Source organism: Narcine bancroftii, chromosome 2 (assembly GCF_036971445.1).
Source record: "Narcine bancroftii isolate sNarBan1 chromosome 2, sNarBan1.hap1, whole genome shotgun sequence".
NCBI lineage: Eukaryota > Metazoa > Chordata > Chondrichthyes > Torpediniformes > Narcinidae > Narcine > Narcine bancroftii.
In genome coordinates this window covers 290,540,372-290,566,513 of record NC_091470.1, presented here as the reverse complement: position 1 = coordinate 290,566,513, position 26,142 = coordinate 290,540,372, and the positions used below count along the sequence as shown (strand labels likewise).

The window sequence follows — 26,142 nt, the reverse complement described above, 5'->3', positions numbered from 1 at the left end:
AGAAAATTAAGGAGAGCCAGCATGATTTTGTGTGTAGGAAATTATATTTAACGAATGTTAGATTTGAGTAAGACCACTGGTGAGATCCAGGTAGTGGATGTTGTATAGATGGATTTAGCAAAGCCTTTGACAAGATCCTGCATGGCAGACTTTTCTGGAATGCAAGATGACATGGGATCCAAGTGGAGCTGCTCAATTGTATTCAAAACTGGCTTGGTGGAAGGAGTCAGAGTGTAATAGTGAAAGGACCACTTTTCTGATTGTGAGCAGTGGTCATTACTGGGTCTGTGATATTTCTTTTATTGTAATAATGAAACAGGTTCTTTATAACAATTATACTTTATTAGTTATAAACCTCCTTTTTGAATCTACACGTAGCTGCAACAACTTGACTCTGGCTCCCTCTAGTGGTCAGGATTATTCTTTCTTTGGCTTGGCTTCGCGGACGAAGATTTATGGAGGGGGTAAAAAGTCCACGTCAGCTGCAGGCTCGTTTGTGGCTGACAAGTCCGATGCGGGACAGGCAGACATGATTGCAGCGGTTGCAAGGGAAAATTGGTTGGTTGGGGTTGGGTGTTGGGTTTTTCCTCCTTTGCCTTTTGTTCGTGAGGTGGGCTCTGCGGTCTTCTTCAAAGGAGGTTGCTGCCCGCCAAACTGTGAGGCGCCAAGATGCACGGTTTGAGGCGTTATCAGCCCACTGGCGGTGGTCAATGTGGCAGGCACCAAGAGATTTCTTTAGGCAGTCCTTGTACCTTTTCTTTGGTGCACCTCTGTCACGGTGGCCAGTGGAGAGCTCGCCATATAACAGGATCTTGGGAAGGCGATGGTCCTCCATTCTGGAGACGTGACCCATCCAGCGCAGCTGGATCTTCAGCAGCGTGGACTCGATGCTGTCGACCTCTGCCATCTCGAGTACTTCGACGTTAGGGGTGTAAGCGCTCCAATGGATGTTGAGGATGGAGCGGAGACAACGCTGGTGGAAGCGTTCTAGGAGGTGGTGCCGGTAGATGACCCATGATTCGGAGCCGAACAGGAGTGTGGGTATGACAACGGCTCTGTATACGCTTATCTTTGTGAGGTTTTTCAGTTGGTTGTTTTTCCAGACTCTTTTGTGTAGTCTTCCAAAGGCGCTATTTGCCTTGGCGAGTCTGTTGTCTATCTCATTGTCGATCCTTGCATCTGATGAAATGGTGCAGCCGAGATAGGTAAACTGGTTGACCGTTTTGAGTTTTGTGTGCCCGATGGAGATGTGGGGGGGCTGGTAGTCATGGTGGGGAGCTGGCTGATGGAGGACCTCAGTTTTCTTCAGGCTGACTTCCAGGCCAAACATTTTGGCAGTTTCCGCAAAGCAGGATGTCAAGCGCTGAAGAGCTGGCTCTGAATGGGCAACTAAAGCGGCATCATCTGCAAAGAGTAGTTCACAGACAAGTTTCTCTTGTGTCTTGGTGTGAGCTTGCAGGCGCCTCAGATTGAAGAGACTGCCATCCGTGCGGTACCGGATGTAAACAGCGTCTTCATTGTTGGGGTCTTTCATGGCTTGGTTCAGCATCATGCTGAAGAAGATTGAAAAGGATTATTACTAGCACACTATCATTACATCCTCTTTCCTTGAGATGTTTAATCTAACAACATGACACCTGAATATGGTATTCATTTCAATTTAAAGCTCAGCGCAAACGTAAACACAAATATCAGCAGAACAAACTGTAAGTGTACAGTTACTTTCCTTTTAGAGATTCAGCCTGCCAGGTGCTTTGATAATTTGTGTGGATCTTCTTAACATAGTCCCTTGTGTCAGCTCTGCTGATCCACTAAAGTCTAGCATGGGTGGTGTATTCTCTGTTGCTGTGCAGGCTGGATCCTCAGCATTTGTCTCTTGCGTTTTTCAGCAAACTCTTTTGATTCCTCCTCTGTTGACCATCCTCTGTTCTGACAAAGTAGAATCTTGCATTTACTTCTCCAAGAACAGTACCCTTTTTGTGTTGAAATATGACTCTCACCGTGTCATGTTGAGCCAGTGGTCCTAAGCTTCTTGCTGACTTGTCATAGTTTGCTTTTTTTCTCCATTGCAGATGCTTTTGTTTCCGTTAGACATCTTCAACATCTCTGTTGTTGATTGGGTCTGCAGAACAGGGAAATGTGGTGCATAGTCTACGACCCATCAGAAGCTCAGCGGGTGACATGCCGAGTTCAAGTGGCAAACATCTGTAACTCAATAAAGCCAGATGTGGATCTGAGCCACTGCCTTGTGCTTTCTTGAGCAATTGCTTAACTATGTGAACTCATTTCTCTGCTTTACTGTATGACTGTAGATGTACAGGACATGAAGTCACATATTGAAAATCATACTCTTCTGCAAAGTTCTGGAATTCTCTACAGCTGTAGCATGGCCCATTGACACTGTAGACATTTTGAGGAATTCCATGTCTTGCAAAGATCATTTTCATATATTTGACATATTAGGAAACAGCGCCATCTCAGAATAGTTTGATAGATAATCAATTACCAGAAAGTAATTCTTTCCATCCATGTTGAACAGATCAGTCCCACGTTTCTGCCATAGTTCCGCTGGTGTCAGTTATAATCATGGATTCCTTTGCCTGCTTTGCTTGATGTTTTAAACGGGTCTCACAGCTTGAAACCATCCTGTCAATTTCACCTTTTATCCTTAGCCAATAAAGCGCAGTTCTGGCCCTTCTCTTTCATTTTTCCATTTCAAAGTGCCCCTCATGCACCCTTTTCAGCATCTCTTGTCTCAGTGATTGAGGAATGACAATTCTGCTCTGTCTGAGTAAAGCCCATTAACAACACTCAGCTCAGCTCTGATGTTGTAGTATGACTGACATTCACCTCTGGGCCAACCTTCTTTCAAATTTTTCATGACCTTCTGTAGAACTGTGTCCTTTTCTGTTTCAGCTGTCATCTGCTTGGATTTCATGTCAGGCACAGGAAGAGATTCAATGATCAGGTTTATGTGGAGATTCACATTTATCTCTGTGGAACTCTCATTGTGGGCTTCACTCTGCATTGTTCCCCTGGTTAACAATGTTTCCCTGGTGTGTACACCAAGTCAAAGTCATAACGTTGTAGTTTCATCATGTCTTTGGATTTGTGGCGACATTTCACTGAGATTTTTCTTGATTATCGGAATTAATGGCTTGTGGTCTGTCTCTGCCACAAATGTTGGTAGACCATACACATAGCTGTGGAATTTCTCAAGTGCATAGACCAGACCTAGACACTCTTTCTCAATCTGTTCATATTGATATTCAGATGTTGTCATTGTCCTTGATGTGTTTGCTACTGGCCTCCAATCTTCTCCCACAGCCTGAAGTTGTACGGCATCTATTCCATCTTTTGAAGCATCCATAGATATTTTTGTCCTTCTGGATGTGTCAAAGAAAGTCAAAGGCACTGGTTCTGTAGTTAAAATAGTCTTCAGTCGACCCCATTTTTCCTCGTGGTTGTCTGCCCACTTGAATTCACATTTGTCCTGTAACAATTTCCTTAGGTAGATTGTTTTGGAAGACATGGTTTGGTATGAATTTACCAATGAAATTGATCATTCCCAGCACTCTCACCCTGGTATGTTTTTGTCAGTGGATCTGGGTATATTTAAAATTGCTTTCACCTTGCTCTTGTCTTGTTTCACACCTGCCTCTGACAGTTTTATCTCCCAGAAAGGTGATTTCCTTCACACCAAACTAACATTTTTTTTCTGTTTATCTTTAATCTATACTTCTAGATGAGTTGTAGGACATAAATGAGCCTATTGTTATGCTGTTCCTGTGTGGATCCCCATAGGATCATGTCATCCAAGTACACGCATGCCCCATTTATGCCCTTATATGATCTGCTTCATTGTCTTGTGGGATACCTCCAGAGCTGAGGAAATTCCAAAAGGCATCCTCAGACAGGAGTATTGGCCAAACAGTGTATTAAATGTTCAGAGTTTTGTGCTATCTTCATGCAGTTTTATATGTCAGAAGCCCTGGGGTGTATCCAATTTAGTGAAAAATTTGCACCAGCCATCTCACTTTTAATTTCATCCCTGGTTGGAATTTGCTAATGTCCCCTCTTTATATTGGCATTCAAGTCTTTTGGGTCCATGCACACGTGCAGATCACCGTTCTTCTTTTTGACACACAATGTTGAATTCACCCTTCTGTGGGCTCCTCCATTATTGGTCCCCTACTGCCATTATTCAATCGAGTTTCTGCTTGAGTTTTTCTTTTCGTGGTGCTGGAACCCTCCTCGGGGCATGCACTACTGGCTGTGCGTCTTTTAACTATATCTTATTGGTGAACGGTAGAACTCCAAACCCCTAGAATATGTCGGGAAGTTGATCCAGTATTTCCTCTACACTGTTCTGTGCATGGTCACTTTTAATACTGTACACCCTCTTGACTAGGCTTAAGTTTTCACACGCTTTCTCACCAAGCAGTGAATAATCTCCATCTGGGACGACTGTGAACCTGAGGTGGTGTTCTTTATCTTTAACTTTCACCTTGAGTTTACATGCAACTTTTGTGTCAATGCTCTGACCATTGTATGCTTGAAGTAGTACAGGATTTGCATGGAAGTATGGCTTTATTTTCATTGCCCTGATGTCATGCTCACAGATCAAATTGACCTTTGCCCCTGTGTCCAGCTTGAAAGGAATATTTTTCCATTTGTATGCAATGACACAAATACACCACAGGAACAGGCCTTTTGGCCCACCATGTCTGCACGAACATGAAGGAAAATAAAACAAAATCTTTTCTGCCTGTACAGGATGCATATTCCTCCAAACCCTACATATTCAAGTGTCTATTTAGAACAACCATTCTTTTGGCCATGGCCCCCTAAGGACTCTGCTCAAAGTTTATTTAGACATACAGCACTGTAACAGAACCTGTTGGCCCACGAACCTGTGCCGCTCAATTATATCCAATTGACCTACAACCCTGGTATGTTTTTGAATGGTGGGAGGAAAGCAGAGCACCCAGAGGAAACACACACAGAAACTGGGAGAACTTATAAATTTATTACAAACAGCACCTGATTCAAACCCTGGTCACTGATATCTACTGTGCTGCCTCTTCTCTGTGAAACAGTTAAGTTTAGTTGGTTTCTTCCATACTTCTCTCCTACCGACTACATTAAAAAACATTAAAAATGCTGATGTTATGTTAGATGGAAAGAAAACAAAGCTTTTACTCTGAGAGTAACAACTGCAGGTCATGTTTCCAGAATAGGAATTCATTCTAATTGAATATGCAGGAAAGAAGAAAATATGAATGTAGTGAGGTCGCTATGGCTACAGTTAGGTTATAGCTCTCGGTTATAGCCCTAAGGCTGTAGCTCGAATCCTCAGGAGGAGAAGAAAGACACGCACGCCAGTAGAGTGTAATCGACACTTTTATAGTCAGCTCAGTGGTGTTGCCACCGGGGCGTGACTTGAGCGGGCTGCAGGGGCAATTGGTTACTACCTTGGATGCCTGGGCCCCGATTGGGCCCCCTGCGATCTCCTGGCGGTGATTGGCCAGTTTCACTGCTCTGCTGGCGGCCTATGGAAATGGGCATTTCAGCCTGAATGATGTTTTGCTGGTTGCTGCCTTCGACGGCCATTTTCTGTGTCGGCCCGAGGCACGGGACGCTACCTGAACATACATATTACAAAAAATTAAAAACAAATTCTTAGAGCACAATGGTTTAAACACAATGAGCCATTAGAGAACCAAGCATAGAACTTAAAGATGTGAATACTTAATAAAACGAACTTGAAAAAATCATTCTTATAAAATTATAATTTTAGTGAGATCCTTGAGTTTGATGTTCCTGTGCAAGTTTTTTAATGTCAGGGTCCAATTTGGATAATGACAGTTCATGACCACCTCTTGTTGTGATGTCAAGTCTGTTCCTGGTTTTTATCAAGGAAGCCACCTTGCTAAATATACTTTCAAGTAAATATGTTGAGGGCAAGGCAATGAAAAATATTTTGGCCTTTTCCAATAGTTTGGAAAATCTATTTGGCAATTTACTCTGCCTTCTGATTTATTGACTTACTTGCAATCAGAATAGGTAATAATCTTGAGATTGCATTCCTGGAACACCTGTTTTTTTCTTAAAACATTATCTAGCTCAAAATTTTCAGAACACCATTTCCCATATCTCTTTCTATTTGTATCATTGGTACTAAAATGGACCATGGCCTATGGCTACTCACTTCCCCCCCCCCCCCCCCACAGAATATCCTGAATCAGCTCAAAAACATCCTTGACCCTGGCACAGGAGAAGCAAAGGTAGGCCATCCTGAAGTCTCACTTGCATCCACAGAAATGCCTATTTGTGCCCTAAACTGTCGAGTCATATGGCTGATCCTCACAGATGAGTATCACATCTGCTGCTGAAAGCTGCTATCCTTTACTTACCTCCAATCTCAGGTAACCAGAACTTTAAGGTATTCCTGCAATGAGCATCACATTACTGATATGTTTCCAGTTGTAAATAAAATGGAATCCCTCCTAGCTATTTCTACTCCACTGCTGCTGTTCCTTCTTTAGGAAGCTCCTTAAAATTGACCTTGTTGATTAAATATCATGTGACCTCTTATTTACTTTTGTGGCTTGCACCTCTGTGTAGGTCTTTAGGGTATTCTTGCTACTTAAACGTACAGAAGAGTTGGAAGTTGTTGTTTCTAGGGCACCTCAGATCAGTGAATCCATGATGACTTTACATAGCTGTCAAGTGTGCAGTGAACTGGGGTTCACTGGTAGAGTGTTGTGCTGATGGCTGGCTCCACCTCCCAGCTCCACCCCATCTGCCCACTTATAACCCTAGTTTCCAGCCTAAACCCAGAACCCTTCTGAAGATTACCATCCCTTGAGACTCCATGCTCTTCACATGAGTGGCCCCCACTGTCCTGGGTTGCCCTGCATGGGTAAGGTGGTGTTTGGGTTGCGGCAAGATGGCCACCAAGCCTTTTCATGCGGTTATAAGCTAATAAAAGTGTTTGTTCTCCCTCCAGTTGTGAGAGCTTTTATTCACGCTACAATTTTATTAGGTTATTACCTAACGATGGAAGCGCTACTCAAACCTGGTATGCTATTGATAGACCCTCAGTCCCCTGACGCGGCTGAGGAGTTTACATTACTGGCCAGACTGCTTCCAGGCCTTTATGAATACGACCAGAGACGTCTTCCACCGATGAACTCAGGAGATTCGCACTCGTTTCAAGGGTAGGAATAAAAGGGTGTGCAGTCATCAGGGACTGCTCTACATACAACGCTGCTATGAAGGCATTGAAGGCTAGGTACCTGAAGTCGCAGAATGATGCTCTACATCGCCAGTGGCCAGTAGAGACCATCGATGACTACCTGCTGGATCTATGGACGCTTGCCAAGAAGTGCAGGTATGAAGTGTCTATTGGCCATGTTCGTGAGGAAGAACAGATCCGGGACACACTAGTTCCAGGGATCTGCTCAAGGAACATGAGCTTGAGTTGGGTAAGAAGAACCTGGCTAGCCATGTCGAGCTGGCCAAATCGTTGGAACACACCAAGCTCAAGAACGATGGCCTTGAAGCCAACAAGCTCGCTCACCCAGTTGACCCCTTCCAAGGACCGGCTGCTCACGTTACTGCTACCACTGCCCTAATGGCTGCCGCTTCCCCTGTCAGGGAGTGCTTTTTTTGTGGCAAGAACCAGAATCCCTGATCATGTTGCCCAATAAAAGACTCCGTGTGTTCCAGCTGTGGCAAGAAAGGGCATTGGGCAAGGGTTTATTGCATGAGGGGAAGCCCAGGGAAATCCGCAGACTGCACTACTCCCAGATCAGATTCAAGCCCCAAGCCATCTTCCCCAAAATCATCTGAACTCGCTTACTGCGCGACACACCAACAGAGGGTGATGGTGAGTAAACAGCATGAAAAGGTTTGCTGGCCATCTTGCCGTGCCACGTGGTTGACACATCACCTTACCCACGCAGGGCAACCCAGGATAGTGGGGGCCACTCATGTGAAGAGCGTGGAGTCTCTGGGGAGCTAGCCTCAAAGGTCCTAGATCAGGGCAGACCTCACCAGCTCAGTAACTCCATAAAGGTAAACTGTAAAGGTAAACTGACATTCCACTAGATGCCTAATTGACACGGACGCTACTGAGAGTTTCGTAGATTCATGGACTGTGCAAAAATACAACCTAAAAATTACTACATATTTCTTTTGTCTCAATCACATTCTACATGTGTACAAAAAGATTATATAGGATATCTATCGTTTGAAGGTGGTGGGGGGGGTGGGAATTTCTGTAAATTTTGCTTGCATATTCTTGTTGATTTGTGTGCTTTGGTGTTGTTGGGTCTGGACTTCCTGAGTCACCTTAAAAGCCTGATCTTGGAATATTCTGGTCCCCTCCCCCCTGTAACGGTTTGGAATGTTGGGCCCCTAAAATCAGAACCCACATGCAGCCTCTCCATGCTGAATATTGACCCCCCCCTCCTCTCTTCCTGAATCTATCCTCAGACTGCAAGCCCATTGCTACTAAGAACATGAGGTACAATTCAGCAGACCGAGAGTTTATAAAGTCAGAGATCAGTGTCTGCTTGACCAAAGGTATCATTGAGCCCAGCACCAGCCTGTGGAAAGTGCAAGTGGTTGTAGTTAAGGAGGAAAACAAGTCCAGGATTGTAATTGACTATAGCCAAACCATTAACCACACTCCTGGACGCTTACCGTATTTTGAACATGGTGAATGATATTGCTCAGTATCTGGTCCATTCTATCGACCTGAAATCTGCCTATCACCAGCTGCAAATCTGTTCCGAGGACTATCCATATATGGCATTTGAGGCTAACGGTCATCTCTATCAATTCCGGAGGGTCCCTTTCAGTATTACTAATGGGGTTTCTATCTTCCAGAGGTAGATGAACTGAATGGTGGATGAATATGGTTGAATGCTACCTTCCCCAACTCAATAACATCATCATCTGTGGCCACACCTTGGAAGACCATGATGCCAACCTCCAGAGCTTTCTCCACGCAATGAAAGCCCTGAACCTCACTTATAACTCTGACAAGTATGTGTTCAGGACTAAACAACTACGTGGTGGAGAATGACATCATTGGCCCCAATCCTGATAGGATGCATCTCCTGTTATAACATCCCATCCCTGGGACCACAAAGGCTTTGAGGAGATGCCTGGAGTTTTTCTCATATTACGCCCAATGGATCCCTCGATATGCCAATAAGGTTCACCCTCTCTTAAAAGCCAATAATTTTCCCCTCTCGGCTGAAGCCCAAACAGCTTTTAACTACCTCCAGAACCACATACTGAAAGCCGCCATGCATGCAGTGGATGAGAATGTACCTTTCTAAGTGGAAAGTGACGCTTCGGATGTAGCCATGGCCGCTACCCTCAATCAGACAGGCAGGCGTATGCATTTTTTTTCCCTGACATTACAAGCCCAGGAGCTCAGGAACCCATCTGTGGAAAGGAGATTCTTGAAGCCATAGGGTACTGGAGACACTACCTGGCTGGCAGAAGATTTACACTTCTCATTGACCAGCAGTCTATTGCATTTATGTTCAGTAATGTCAAGTGGGGAAAAATCAAGACTGACAAAATTGCTAGGTGGAGGATCAAATGCTCCACCTACAATTACAGCATTGCCTATCAGCCAGGAGCACTAATCACCCTCCATATGCCTTATCCAGAGCAAGCTGTGCCTCTGCACACACCAGCCACTGCAGTCTCTGCATAATGACCTCTGCCATCCGGGGTCACCTGCATGATTCATTTTGTCAAGGCTTGCAATATGCCCAAGGAAATGACCAGGCCTGCGCGGCGTGCAAGCTGCACTTCTATCGCCCCGCAAAAGTGCATCTGATCAAGTCATCCAGGCCCTTCAAATGGATCAACATTGATTTTGAGGGACCTCTCCCCTCCACGAACAGGAAAATCTTCTTCCTGTCGTCGATGAGTACCCCCACTTCGCTTTCCCATCCCATGCCAAGATGCCTCCACCTTGTCAGTTATGAAGGCCCTAGACTCCATTTTCACTCTGTTTGGGTATCCTAGCTATATCCATAGTGACTGGGGCTCATCGTTTTTGAGTGATGAGCTGTATCAGTACCTACTGGTGAGGGGCATCGCATCCAGCAGGACTACCAGCTACAACCCCCAGGGGAACGGGCAGGTTGAAAAGGAGAACGCCACGGTCTGGAAGGCTGTCAAACTGGCCCTGAAGTCAAAAGGCCTTCCAGACTCATGCTGGCAGGAAGTCCTCCCCATGGGTCTCCACGCTATCCGGTCACTACTCCTCATGAGCTTCTATTCACCTTTGAAATAAGGTTGGCATCGGGAACTACACTCCCAGAATGGCTCACTAATCCTGGTCCAGTCCTTCTCAAGAAGCACATGAGGAGAAGCAAGACCAACCCACTGGTGGAAAGGTTGAAATTGCATCACGCCAATCCCACATATGCCTTTGTGGAGTATATCAGGGACCTGGCACCCACCGGAAAGAGGGTTTATTGCCTCAAGTGCCCTGCGGGCCACGGAGCTCATTCTCACCACCCCCAGTCAGGGCCTTGGGGGATCCAGTTCAGGAGACCCAGCCTGCTTCTCCTCCTTCAGAAGGGGACCAGGAGACCTAAGGAGGCTCAGGCGCTCCACCAGGATCTCCAGATCTGCGGACTTCTTAAATCTCTAAATTTCTAAATAACTATTTTTTTACCACTTGTTTCTGAACCCATGTTCTCTGTCTTCATTCACAGACTCTAAATTCTACAGGAATGGGTGAATGTAGTGAACTGAGATTCACTGGTAGTGTGTTGTGCTGATGGCTGGCCACCCCTCCCAGCTCTGCCCCCCATCTGCTCACATATAACCCTGGTTTCCCGCCTAAACCCAGAACCCTTCTAAAGATGACTGTGAGACCCTACCCTTAGTTATAAGCTAATAAAAGCATTTGTTCTCCCTCCAGTCGTGAGGCTTTATTCACACTACAATGTGTTGCATATTCATTGCACTTCCATTCAGAAATAATCATTTTATGGGAGTACAGAATGTCCTTAGAATTTCAAAATAATCTCTGCTAATTATTCTGAAAGAGGTTGTAAAGCATTACCATTGGTTTGTATGCCTTCAAAAAATCTCAGATATAGAAGGGCCAAAGGGGCCTGTTTCTGTGCTGTAATATACTATACTATATCTCAGCCACCGATTTCAATGGATGTTTTCAATGTTTTTTTGCTTATTGCACATTCAGCAAATCCTGCTACGGAGGAGAAGCTACAAAAATGGTCTTGCCCTGAAAGGTTATGTGGTCCTGCATGATAGGGTATGAGATACTAGTTGTTCTGTTAACTTGTGGTCATCACAATCAAAAACAACTACCTTGGGTAATAGTTAAATCAAATCATAGAGGCTTTTAATTAACATGAAGGCCATCCACAACCATTATGAAGTCGGTGCTTAATGTCAATTGTCTTTGCCTGTGCTGCTTCGTCTTTGTTATATTTAGGTTTTTATTCAAAGTATCATGATCCATAAGTCATTATTCTGAATTGCTAACGATTTTTTCACTAAAATGAAGGAACCTCATTGGGTCAGTCAGCACAAAAACTGGTTATTTGGTCCACCAGGTTTGGATCAACCATTAACCTCCCATACAGTGCCTTCCAAAATTGTGGGATAAAGTCAATTTTTTCCTTTATTTGAGGATAGGCTCTGCAATTTTAAATTTATAATCAAACAATTCACGCGTAATGAAAGTGCACATTTCAGATTTTATTCAAGGTTATTTGTATACATTTTGGTTTGACCGTGTAGAAATTGTAGCACTTTTTATGCATAATCCCTTCATTTCAGAGCACCTTCAGGGCTTGGGACATTTGGCTTCATGGGTGTTTTGTGAGTATGTTTAATTGTTTCATTGTTGCAGTTAGAAGAAGAGAGCAAGACTTGCTTCTAAGTTTTTGATCACCATTGGAGTCTATAGTTTCCATTTTTCAAGATTAGGACCAGAGTTGTGTCAATGAAAGTCAAAGAAGCCATTTTGAGGCTGAAAAGCAAGAATAATATATCACTCAAACCTTAGAATTACTAAAATCAACAGTTTACAACATCAATAAGAAGAAAAAAAATAAAAAGAAGAAAGAGTACTGGTCTGCACAGTAATTGCGAAGGAACTGGTATCCCAAGGAAGACTTCCACTACTAATGACAAAAGGATTCTCATTATAATGAATAAAATCTCCATACACTTTTCTAAGAGATCAGAAGCACTCTTTGGGAGGCAGGTGTGGATATGTCAATGACTACTGTCTGCAGAAGACTTCATGAACAGAAATACAGATGCTATTCTTTGTGATTTTTATAAATGACCTAAATTAAGAGGCAGAAGGATGGGTCAGTATGTTTTCAGATGTTATGAGAGTTGGATGAGTTGTGGATGATGCTGAAGGTTGTTGTAGGTTACAAAAGGATATAGTCAGGATGCAGACTTGGGTGGAAATGTGGCAGATAGAGTTCAATCCAGATATGTTTGAGGTGATGCATTTGAGGCAGAATTTGTGGTTGGTTACTTGAGAGTGTGGATGAGCAGATGGACCTTGGGGTCCAAATCTATACATCCCCCAAAGTCAGCACTCGGGTTGATAGGATAGTTAAGAAGGCCTATGGGATTTTGGGCTTCATTAATGGGAGACTGAGTTCAAGAAGTCATGTTGCAACTCAACAAATCTTTGTTGAGACCACACTTAGAATATCATATAGGAAGGATGTGGAAGCTATGGAGAGGGTGCAGAGATTTACCAGGATTGTTGCCTGGATTGGGAACTAAATCTTATGTGGCTAGGTTAGCAAAGTTGGGACTTTTTTCATTGGAGCATAGAAGGGGAAGATGAGACATTGGAGGTCTACTAGATTATGAGAGGATTAGATAAGGTGGACAGCAGTACCTCTTTCCCAGGCCAAGAATAGCAAACACCAGAGGACTTATGAACAAAGTGAAGGGAGGGAAGTTTAGGGGCGATATCAGGGTAAGTTGTGGGTGCCTGGAATCCCTTGCCAGGGATGGTGGTGGAGACTGAAACATTATGGACATTTAAGAGACTCTTGGACAAGCACATGGATGGAAGACAAATAGAGGGTTACTGGGCAGGGAGGGTTTTGTAATTTTTTTTTCTTAATGACACAACATAGAAGGCTGAAAGGCCTTCTATGTTCACTCTACATTGCAAGATGAAAACCACTGGTTAGACACTGAAATAAAATGGCCATATTGCAGTTTGCCAAGAAGTATTTCAAAGAGCCTGCAGAATTCTGGAAAAAGGTCTTGAAGACATGAGTCCAAGATTATCATGTATCAGAGTGATGGCAAGAGCAAAATGTGAATGCATAAAGAAACTGCCCAAGATCCAAAGCTACCACCTCATCTGTGAAACATGGTGGTGGGGGTGTTGTGGTCTGGGCATGTGTGGCTGCCACAGGTACTGGTGCACTTGTCTTCATTGATGATGTAACTGCTGATGGTAGGAGAAAAATAAATTCTGAGATGCATAGAAGCATCTTATCTGCTCATATTCGAGCAAATGCCTCCAAACTCATAAGATTGCATTTCATACTAAAGCAAGACCATGATCCCAAACATACTGCTAAAGCAGCAAAGGTCTTTTTCAAAGTTAAAAACTGGAAAGTTCTTGAATGACCAAGTCAATCACACAATCTAAATTCAATTGAGCATGCCTTCCATATGCTAAAGAAAAAATATAAAGGGACAAGTCCCTGAATATGGCTATGGTTAAGGCCTGGCAGAGCACCATCAGATGCTCAGCACCTGGTAATGCCTATGAATCACAAAGTTCAAGCACTCATTGCATGCAAAGTACTAAACATGACTATCATGTCTTTATCGCAAACATTATGGAGGACATTGTATATAGTGAATTCCATGTTTTAAATACTCCCATTAACCTCCTCACCCCTCCGCCCCAGATTTTAGCATTCATCTGCACACTGAGGAGAATTTACAGTGGCCAATAACATACCAACCCACATGCCTTTGAGATGTGGATAAAATTGGAGCACCACATTGTCACTGGGAGAATATGTAAATGCCAGCACTCAAGATCTTCCCGAGGAAACACCTTTCTGAATATGCTGCAAAGCAACATGTTATCTTCCAAATTTTCTTGTGAACCTTGTTCATTTTCAAAACATTTGCATGTGTAGTGGGTACTTCAGTTAATGTTGTAAAATTAATTACTGCATATCAATGTAGTGCAGTTGTAGTATAACGAATGATCATTTCTGGAATGCACCTTGGCTTTAGACTGCACCAGTTTTCCCACTGATTAACACCAGTCTGAAGGTCACAACTAATTTCTCAGTCTTTGGCAAACAATCCAACAAGGACTTATCTAAAACCTAAAGTTCACTTCTCAACACCATGCAGTTTTGAAAAATCAGTCTTGTCTTCCTAATTTTTTCATGATTATTTTCATTTTTCAAGTTTAACTGCTGCAACACCTTGAATTAATCTAAGGGGGAATATCATCATGGCAGGCAATTATTTGTTCTTTAACAGCTTAAAGGACTCATCAAATGGCTTACTCAAGAACATCAAGAGTCAAAAGCAGTAATGATACACTCAGTGCCTCTTGGAGCATGCTCTCAGGGGTCAGTGGTATAGCCATGTTGAAATAATCCAACACTCGCCCATATCTGGAAGAGTGCTGGTAGTTGTGTGTACACGTGGCATCTGAGAAAAATTCATCTGGAGCTTCTCTGATACAGTTATCATTTCTGAAGTTACATGAGGTTGCTCACAAAACTCTTTTGTGTGATGTGATTTTTGTTGCACATTAGAGAAAACTTTGTGCTATTTAATGCTAAAGAAACTGCATTAAGGATGCTGTTTGAAGATATCCGCTCTACAGCCTCCTTCATTTTGATTCTCGATATGCTGCTTCCCTCTCTGGGACGTAGCTACAAGTCTGTGAGTGAGCCTGTTGCTGCTTGCTACCTTTGTACCCTGTCTTAATGCAATCAAACATAACATGAGCACAACTCATCCTTGTGAGTAACCTCTCAGCAAGATTACAGTTTAGTCCCTTCCTCATTAACAAATAAAAAAGCAGATGTGACTACAGTATAGAGGTTCTGCAGGTTCTACGATTTTCTGAGGTCTTGTGCAATGTGGTTGATGCTGAAAGGCCTGTTCCTGTGCTATATGACTCTAAGTAACTGATAGCCCACCTCTCCCATGGAGTTCTGTTTGCGCTGCACTAAAATGCAAAAGACTGCAGCATGCTCTCAATTTTGCCTGTGTTGCACCCTTCAATAGCTCCCAATTTCCACTCTTCTGCAGATTAAAATTGAGCTGCAATGTTGTCATTTCCCAATGAAGAATGACTTGCTATGTTCTATATTCCTTACTCTCATATTTTACTTATTTTGTTTCCCATTTAACAGCCTTCTCTCATCAATAACCCATCCATCTACACCAGAGACAAAAACTGCTGAATCGTTAATAACAGGGGAGAATGACACTGACAAAGCAGAACGCAATAACAAAAAGGTCTGTTTTGTGGTAACTGGAGATGACCAAGAAGACTCAGGTCATGATACAATAAGCAACAGGGATTCCTACAGGTAAAAAAAATGCTTTAGATTATTGTGCAATAGAATTAGACTAAATATTTATTTTAGAATGAATCCAGAGAATTTAAGAACAGGAGGTTTAAATTGCGATATGTCCTATGTTACTTCCTCCAAACTTCAGCTTGTGTGTGGCATTGTTGGGGTTTGGTGGCATTGTGATAGTTATCTGGTAACCGATGAGACCTGGCTCACCACTGTTACTAATAGACTGCTCTTCATCCTAAGGAAATATAAAAAAAAAGTGCAGTCTTAATTTCCTCAAATATCACTGCCATCTTGTCTTCTTGTCTTGCCACATTGATATTTGAAAGTATCACTGCATGGCAGTAGTTGACATGAACCAATACAACATAGTGGTACTATCTCTGTCAGTTTAATCATTTGCAAATCGCTAAATACTTGTTAGGACTCTTTCTGTTCCCAGCTTTATTCCAAAGCCAAAAGAATATTTTTTAGTTACCCCGATCCTAAAATCTGATATCTTCTGAATGTCCTCCCACTGAATCAGTCTTATTCCAATTCCAAGCACCAAGAGTATGGATGATCTTTCACCTCACCACAATTTTCCCGTGTGGATTCTGGGACCCTTCATCCATTAGCATTAAAAAATTATATAAAATATCCAAAACTGGCATTGAAGGCCAATAACTAAGGAACATTATTTTCCATCTTTGTGGTTCTCAATGCAGTTTTAAACCATTATTTTAGCCCTTTCTGTGGCTGCTTGATAATTAAAGTCAATAAAGAACAAATGCTCAGGGTGCTATTTATCAACATTAGAGGGCTAATCATAACCAGTTCATTATTTAAAAATCAACCAACAATAATTCATCTTGAGTTTCATCAGGCATTCAGACTATAATTTTTCACTTGATGAAATTCAATCACAAATGTTTTGTGTATTTTTTTTATCCATATCTACTGTCCTAAGTTTAGGCCGGCATAATATTCTAAATATGTTAACTCCTGCCCAAGGACGCATAAAGAGAAATATAATTCAGACATATTTACAATTTAGATTTGAATGTCACCATCATAATGGAATTTGAAAACTGTTAGCATTGAAGAATAGTCTTAGAATAATATCATTTACACAAATCGTATCAACAGACAAAATGATCAACAGTCAATAAAATCTATAATGCCTTCATTATTAGCTCCAAAGTAATCTTCCTTATGCTATTAATTGCATTCAAAATAACCTAAGGGCCAAACAGCACAAAATCGTTATAAGTACTATGCCACAGTGGAATTTATAATTAGAGCTTAGCTATGCCAATAGCCCATTCTGAGACTCTTGAGACCCTTCTGTGGGAGGTTCTTTATTGGGCCGGTCTGGCTCTTTGCAATAAGGCTCAGTACGAGAGGAGGTGATGTCTGATTGGCCTCAAATATCTGGAGAGGACAGGTAGATGATATTTCTCAAGATATACAGGTTAGTCGGATAATTGGTCACATGCTTATAATTGGATGTTTTGGGCTCATGGACCAGAGGGCCTGTTACCATGCTGTGTCTCTAAATTAATTTTTAAAATATTCTCAGTGTCAAGATCCAGTGCTGACCCAATGGAATCCAATCACATGCGTTTACTTCAGGGTTGAATATAAATCCTGAGGCTCAGGACAGGTTTGGATTTGCTGTGTTTGGGGCCAGTTATAATCTTCAACATGAGCAAATCTCAATCTCATAACACATTGTTGAGAGCCTTAGCATAGTGAGTGATAAATTAAGTCCGCAGGAAACATTGAAGAAACTGGGGATCTGAAATAAAATCAGAAAATAGTCAGGCACCACTTGTGGAAAGAGAAACAAAGCTTAATCTCTTGCTTTAAATACCTTTCATCATAATTAGGAAAGCAAAAGCATATGTTACTTTTAACCTGTAGAGAAGAGTGAAGGGGGAAGAGCTGGAATAAAAGAAGAGGTTGGGGTGGGGTGGTTAATTGTTGATAAAGTCATCTGGTTAATAGATTGTGAGAAAGAGAATAATCAAAGAAATATGTAAAATAGTGAAATTAAGGTCAGAGCTTTGGGAAATATTTAGCAGATTGGACAGTGTTACTGGAGAGAGAAAAATTGAATTGATATTACAGATGGATAAGACACAGCTGAACTGGCCAGTTCTAATACAAGCTAAGAAAGTGAGTTTCCTGACAATGTTGAAATCAGTTTTGAGCCCTGCAGGCTGCATTATGCCAAGAGAAAAGATAAGCTGGTTTTCCTCAAGTTTATGTTGGAACATTGCATGTCACACACTGATATGCCAGAGTGAGGGTGAGATGGCAAATTAAAATAGTGGGCTCAGGATCACCTCTGCAACATCAACAAAGGTGTTTGGAAAATGATCGCCCAATGTGAATTTGACTTCTTTACTGTGGAAGAGATTGCACTGAGAACAGAAAATGCATTGCACGAGAATTTTGCTACCTCCTTCAAAAGGGCTCTTTTAAGAACCTAGTTGGTGGGAGGGGATGATGTAAAACCATGGTAATCTCTTGAATTTATTTGGAAAAGTGCTATGAGAAGGGGAAAGATTAGTGGAGTCAGGGAAAAAGAGACCAGGGATTCATGGAAAGAAATGTCCCTTCAGAATCCTGAAAGGGGAAGGGAAGATGTTAATGTGGAAGATGAAGTGTTTCAATATTGAGAAGCTTTCATGATTCAAAGTGAGAAATAATCTTGGGGTAAAAATTTTCTTCAGAGATATGTTTGCAAAATCCAAGGAAATATTAAGGATAAATTACATTTTATGTTACGACAGCTGCATAATCCATCAGAATTGCACAAGTACAGGCCCATCTATCTGCAGATGTTAAAGAAGCCATCACATGCTAGATTTCCCATTGTCAAACAATATTCAAAGTGAACAGCATCTGTTTTGTTGAAAAAAGGAGACTTAATGTTTTCTTCCTTCTCCAGCGACTGCAACAGTAATAGGAATTCCATTGCTTCTTTTACAAGTATCTGCAGCAGCCATTGTGATTCTTATGTACACAGTGATGACATGGATTCAGGTAAGTTGTAAGTGGCTTAATCATCACTGTGGGTAAAATAAATTTAGTAAGTGCAGGTAGGAACTTTGCTAGCTACAGAAAATTGCAATTCTGCACCAATCTGTCTTTTATTCAAAAATCTTTTTAGCCTCTTACCACTTCATCCAATTAACTTTCTTTTCCTTGCTTTACATTTCACTCAAGAATTAATTATATTTTGGACTTTATATTTAAAATTTTGGTGATTATGTTGAGCCATGAACAAAAAAAATTAGTAAATTATTTTTAAAGAAATAAATACTGTAATAATGATTCAACAATACAAGCAAAATCAACAAAATATGTTATTAAAAAGGAGAGGCATGTATGAACAAAGTTGTACATAACATCTTAAGCACAATAAAGATAATTAACAGCATTGTTCTGTAGCAATGCGCCTGTTCTCATCCATCTTTCCCTGTCAGCATGGCAGAGAAATGTGGCGAAAAAACCCAAATTGAGACATCCTCGATTCTACATGATAAAATTGCAAATTATCTCAGCAACCATGTTCATGCCCTGGTTTGAAAAGTATTTTGTCAAAATTAGTATCACAAGATTATAGAATGAATATGGAGAAAGACTAGTGATTGAAGTTAGAAAGGAATATCTGAAATGTAACAATACATGGATCTTCAAAATAATGTTAGGAGAGAAGAGATCTCAGAGAACTCTGTTCCAAACATTTGGCCCATTGTGTCCACGGTGACAAAAGCATGGGCTTTGGGTTAATTCTACTTCCTAGGTTTTGGTCTGTAACCCTGAGACATTTGACCTCCCAAAGAGCAACACCTTACTCGTGTTTGGATTAATCTGCTCATATCTCTAACTGCTCTGTATCCTGTTATGTCCTTAGCTGGATCTCTCTCGGCTGGTCACAACCCCACCAATCTTTGTGTTACCTACACACACATACATAAAAAGTTCATGGATCCCCAGCCAGAATAGCACCTTTCCAACACTACCCTCGGTCTTCTGTGGGTCACATAATTTGAAACTAACCATGGTCTCTTAACCTTCTGTATCTCTCTACCAGGAGAAACCTTGTCGAATGCCTCAGTCAGATACATGGAGACAAAATTCATTGACCTTCCCTCATCAATCATCTTCGTTGTCTCCTCAAAAAACTCGAGAAGAATGGCTCTAATCATTATGTGCTTCTTGTGACCATATGGGTAGTAATGGCCAACTCCTTAGCAAGTTTATCTCCTGTCTCTCACTACCCATGCACTAGAATGTTAGTATAAGTAATTATTCCCAATGGGTGCAAATGGATTGATACATATAAATGGGAAAAAAAACAATGAAGCAAATGAACTAAATGAAGAACGAAGGTTATAACACTGGTATTTTTTACACCTTTTTGAGCTTCTCTGTACAGCAGAGAAAAAAATTGAAAGTTGATTAAATCCTTCAAATGAAAAATTATCAAAGGTAAATTCAAAATAATGATGAAGTTAAACCTGATTATCACTTTTATCAAAAAATTGCAATTAAGTTACATGCTAATAAGGTCTAAAGTAAATTAAAATCTTGATGCTCAGTAAGTCAGGCAACATTCGTGGATAGAGAAGCAGATGATGTTATAGGTTGTTGAGATTTCATCAGAATCCTAATACAGCCATTGTTCACTACAGAGCAGCCAGATTATTGTGCAGAAGATGTCAATGAAGGAAGGGACATGAGAGATTGAAGGGAGGGAGAGATTGATGCTCAGACATTGGTTGTGGAAGGAGTAGATACGGGAGCTGTGGATGATTGAGCTTTTGGGTGGAGGAGTGTATGATGAAGAAGTACTTAGCTGGGATGGAGGGAGAATTCTTTCAGGAAAAGCTCCTATTTACTTAATCCAGCCAATCTCAATCCTTTTTAGCTATGGTATCATTAGGACTCTGCTCAAAGTTTATGGGCCCCCTTCCCTGTGAAGCAGTCAAGTTTTAGTTTCTTCTGTACTTCTCTCCAACCGACACATAAAAAGATATTAAAAAAATTTGTTATGTGAGGTTAAAAGAAAATAAGCCTTTTATTTAAAGGTGCTATTCCTCCCCATAGCCCTCCCCCTCCCCCTTGAGAATGGCTGGTTAAATCCATGCATTATTTACTTATATTGGAGCTAGATATTGGAGGTCTGAGAAATGCAGCTGGTGGTAAAATCAAAAATGGTTGTAAAATCAAAGACACAAATTTTCAAATGTGTACCATGCCTCCAGAAATCAGATTGGCTGGCTGAAGTGGGCATATTATAGTCACATTTTATTTTATAAATTTTAAACCTCTAGAATCATTCTTATCCCATCATTGGTAATTGTATTTGACAAAAATAAACATTGATTGGGCCTGATAAATATTTGTTTTTTTACCAAAATAACAAAATGTAGATCAAAGTGCCTTAAGTAGACATCATTTATACAGTTCCAATTGGTTAATAAAGTTTGGTAATGATCATTAAGTGGTGGTGAGTTATTACATTTCTGCTTTTTTTTAAATCTGACAGGTGATGAGCTACCTTGCAGTGTACGCATTTCCCGTGATAAGCAAGATAAGCTACATGGCTGCTTAGAGCATCTCTTTAGCCAGGTGAGACAAAATTAACTCAACCCATTTTGCCAGCTATAGCCTTAAAAACACTTAATAGTTTTGTCAAACATGATTCACCTTTCATGAATCCATGCTGACTGGATGTCAATCTGATTTCTGGAGGCAAGGTCCATAATTTGAAAATTTGATTCTTCAATTTTACCTCCATTTCTGATTTTACCACTGATTTTATTTCGGTCTTTAATCCCTTTCTAATAGATTCTGCTATTTCCCCAACCTCTGAGGTCATCTAAAGCAATAAACAGTTCCCTGTCTTCTTTCCCTTTTCTTAAAAGTGTGAAGTTACATTTGTACTTTTTAGAACTACCAGTATGCACTGTCTGGTTATGGATGTCCATGCACAGTGAATTGTATAAGACAGTCTGAGAATTCCTGGTAGCAGTGATATTCCGGTGAGTGAAGTGGTTAAATTTATTAATTTAACTTGATGATGTTCAAAGTAATTTGGCATTTGTCATTGGACTAAATCATTCATGGTATTCAGTTTTTCACATGTGTCTCCAGGCATCGCTGGCGAGAGCTTTCTCTTCTAACTGCCTTCGTAGTGTGCATCAGGAGGATTCCTGCTACAGCAGAAACAAGTTTTTTTTAATTTAAGAGGTACAGGATGATAACAGGCCATTCTGGACCAGAGCCCATGCTGCCCAAATACATCCATGCGACCGATTAACTCACTAACCCCATACGTCTGGAAGGTGGGAGGAAACGGAGCACCCAGAGGAAACCAACGGGGTTCCAGGGAGCACATAAACATTTCTTAAAGACAGCAGTGTAGCTAGCTGCTACAAGCTATGGCTCTACGGAGCCTAGAGCACAGGAGAGGTTACAACTGCATGCAGGTTAGCTAGAAAGAACATGCTGTTCCGAGAAAGAATGTCACAAACCGAGTTGAGTAGTTAACACTGAGCTTTATTGGGCTCACAGCCCTACTTTTATTCTTAAGCTGAGGGACATGGTCAAAACCCTCTCAGCATTGATTGGTGTGTTTGTGATCTGCTTTCCCTGATAGGCCAGTTAAACTCTTTTGGTTGTGGCCAATTGGAGGGCAGCGCTGCGGGCCTCATGCCGCCTGCTGGATCGTTGTGTTCGTCCTTCATTTTGTGAGGTCCGCCGCAGCAGTGGATTTTAACTCAGGTCATTGGTGCTGTAATTACATTGTGCTAACCACTATGTTAACTATACCAATCTTTCCTACTTCATACAAATTCTTTTAAGACCACTGATTCAATGTTCAAAGATTGTTGAGCTCATTCTGTTAAAGAAAGGCTGACTAGCTTTAAGCACTGCTGGTTAATTCTAAGTGATGCTATCCATTCTTGAATTTGGCATTTTGCAAACTTTTACAGCCAATGACTCTCCATTGACCCTCCTGAAGGAGCAAGGAGTTCATAGCTGGCATGTTGTCTATATTGCAGTTGCAGATGTGGTCTCGTTTAAGACGCTATCTAGTTTAGGCTGTTTAGGTATGATAAATACTGTTTTTATTTTTTTCTTGGAACTGTTGATTTCATTGATTCCTTCCAATGTTAAATTACTCAACAAAGGAGCTCAAACAATGCTCGAAAAAGCGGTGTCTTGATGATTAAGCTAGATTCATGTTTTTGCAATGAGCATCATGTAATTCTAATTATTTTATTGTATTTTCATCAGCGATTGTGGTTTTCTTAACTGAAAAAAAACATCTGGACAGTGAAATGTTAAAATATCACTTCAGGGCACAAAACTATAATTAATAACTCGTATTGGACTTGCAGGAGTTCAGTTCACCTCAGCCCTGGGAATTTTATGTAATAATGTTCACAGAATTATCTTTCAACATCGATGATGAATATATTATGAATATATAAACAGGGACAAAGGTTTAAAATGAATAGGATTTAAGCAAAAAAAAAGTATAAAAATATTTTCTCAGAAAGTAGTGGATCAGGGAAATGAGGTTCAAGGAAAACCAGCTGAGGTTATGATAACTAACTTGATTAAAGAGAGAATGGATGATCAATTTTTTGCAGAGTTTGTCAAAAACACTCATGTGCCACTGAACGTCCATGGTACGTTCTGTGAGATAGGACGTTATGGGATTTGGACATTGTGTGAATGCCATATTATAGTACCATAGGCATTTATTATGACTATCAAGACATATGTATTATAGGTTATATATGTACTGTTCCATTATGCGCCTGGTAGTGCAGTTGCTTTGTATATAAGAGACATGAGATACACGTGTTGCATGAGGGAAGCTGCTACGTCCCATTCTCCAATCAGGATTTCTGAACTCTATTATAACCTTATGGGACCATGGACATGTATGTGGTCAGACATTGCCTGAACAGATGTAATGTAGCACGTGACTGTAGAAGCATGTGGGAGGGCAAGCAATACTTTACTTACTGTGATGAGGAGATGTAGATATTCTCTGTAAAATGAAAGGCCGAGAGATTCATTGTGTATGGATGCTTTTTAGGAAAATCTCTGAATATTGTTTCTTTTTGAATACAACAATCTCCATCATCATAAATTAGCAAACGGTGATTTTCTTCAGTTCTTTTGGCCTCAGACACACATCCAGGCAAGGTGAGCATTCAGTAATAAAGAGGATAGAATCCAAAGGAAGGTGCCATCTACAAATTGACAATTTCAATGTGCATATCATGGGAAATTTACTCTACTGAGGTAAGAAAGTAGAGGAAAGTGGAAGAGGAGGAAAAAGGCAAAGAAGAAAAATGGAGAGAGAAAGAGAAATAGATATTTCTCGATACTATGTGCCATTGAAAAGGACACAGTTGCTCAACTTTCATTGTGATAATGGGGAATGGTGCATTCTGACTGAAAAAAGATGCAGAAGGCAGAAAACAAAAATTGAAAACTGTGAATTAAAATATATCCTCTACTGCATTGTCAACAACAGTGGTTCTGCCTTATACACCCATGATGAGCTCGTCAACTTTATCCACAACAAATTCACATGGTCCATCTCTGATGACACTCACCCCTTTTGTCATCTGAGTCTCCATCTTGGGAGACAACTTTTATACAAACCCATCAATTCCCACAATTACCTTGACTGCACCTTTTCACACCCAGACTAAAGGTCATGCACACCTTACCAATGACTCTTCCAGCAATATCCATAGATCATAACCTGGCATAGAGTAGCATTTGTAGTCAGGACCAAGGAGCAAAGAGGATGATATGCTGCATGTGGTGGGCTTTTAAAATGCGATAAGCTGGGGAGTCCGGCCCAGGTAATCAGTAAGTGATTTAAAGGGGCCAATGGACAGATGTACATTAATGGGTGGGCAGAGTCCATCCTTCATTGGCAGGTGATGTGACTTCTGACTAGGTTCCAGCCAGATAGGTCACATGACCTTCCACAATCCACACGACAGAGGTCTTCCATTTCAGTTAATCCAAGATGTCCTCCTTTTTCAAAATGGTGGCTTTCCTTCTGGCACCATCAATTTGGCCCTCATTTGCACCTCCTCCATTTCCAGCATATATACCCTGGGCCCCTCTTCCCCTAAATACAAGTACAGGGTTCCTTTTGTCCTCATCTACCACCCCCCCCCCCCAGCCACTGCATCCAATGTATCATCTTCTGCTATTTCCTTCACCTACAACATGATCCTACCACCAGAAGCATCTTCCCCTCTCCTTCCCTCTCCATCTTTCACATGAACTACTCCTTCCATTACTCCCCTATCCACTCATCCCTTCCCACTAATCACTCTCTCTGTACCTACCCCTTGATTCGCAGGAAGTGCTACTCTTGCACCCACACCTCTGCCTTCACTACCATTCAGGGACCAAAACAGTCCTAAGTGAAGCAAAATTTCACTTGTGAGTCTGAGAGAGTCATCAACTGCATCCGGTGCTCCTGTTGTGACCTTCTCTATATCAGAGAGACTGGATGAAGACTGGGAGATCATTTTGTTGAGTTCCTTCGCTATGCACGCAGCAATGGTGGTGGGGGGGGGAGATCTCCCAGTGGACAACCATTTTGATTTTGTGCCCCACTCCTGTGCTGACATGTCTGACAATGGCCTCGTGCACACCCATAAATTGAAGGAGCCACACCTAATAATCTGTCTGGGCACACTCCAACTGGATGGCATTAATATAGACTACTCTGGTTTCCGCGAGGCCAATCCTCTGTTCGCTTCTCTTCCCCATCTCCCTGTCCTCCAGCTCTCCACCTCTTCCCTTTCCATTCACTAAGCTTTCTCCCCCTATAACTTCCGCATTTTTCTCTTGTGCCTTCCCACTCACATCCACCTATGACCTCTTGCCTGTGGACCTGTGCTCCATCCTGTCCTCCTGCCACCATTTTATTCAGGCTCCTGCCTGCTTTGTGGTCATACATTGTTGCTGTTCAGACTTAACACATTGGTTATTGGATTTTATACCAATTACTTTTAACTTCAACAAAGCATTTTTCTTGGTGTGGACAATATCTACTAGGTTATTAGTGGATGATTTTTTTTGTTCTAATTAGTGTGAAGGCTTAATACAATGGTGACCTTAACAGAAAAGGTAGCTGGTGAGTGTGGTGGCTGATAATGGCCAATATTTGGTAATGTGATGGTTATACATAAATTAGATCAGCCATGATCGTATTGAATGGCGGAGCAGGCTCGATGGGCCATTTTTGGCCTACTCCTGTTCCTACTTCCTATGTTCCTATGCACATCATGCATTGCAGTTTAGTGAAGAAGATGCTGGAGCTATGCTCTCTGTAATCTCTATAAATGTGCCATCCTAGAATATAGCTTATTATCAATAAGACATATGAGACATAGAGGAATTCAGCTGACCTCAGAGAACTGGTATTAGGAAAACTAATTGGATAAAAGGCTTACAAGAC

At 41.5% G+C, this 26,142-nt stretch overlaps 1 protein-coding gene and 1 long non-coding RNA gene across 9 annotated transcripts in view; one reads left to right on the top strand and one right to left on the bottom strand.

The window, feature by feature from the left end:
• prex2 (phosphatidylinositol-3,4,5-trisphosphate-dependent Rac exchange factor 2) overlaps nt 1–26,142 on the top strand; it is a 351,801-nt gene that overhangs the window by 225,121 nt on the left and 100,538 nt on the right. For all 8 annotated transcript variants that reach the window (XM_069921298.1, XM_069921299.1, XM_069921297.1 and 5 more), the window contains 3 exons: nt 15,459–15,638; nt 18,568–18,662; nt 21,175–21,257. In XM_069921298.1, coding sequence (XP_069777399.1) covers nt 15,459–15,638; nt 18,568–18,662; nt 21,175–21,257 — 358 coding nt within the window. The remainder of the gene's footprint in view (nt 1–15,458; nt 15,639–18,567; nt 18,663–21,174; nt 21,258–26,142) is intronic.
• LOC138755396 (uncharacterized) overlaps nt 11,784–26,142 on the bottom strand; it is a 59,907-nt gene continuing 45,548 nt past the window's right edge. Inside the window, exon 3 of the long non-coding RNA XR_011352251.1 lies at nt 11,784–12,046. This is a non-coding gene — a long non-coding RNA (uncharacterized lncRNA). The remainder of the gene's footprint in view (nt 12,047–26,142) is intronic.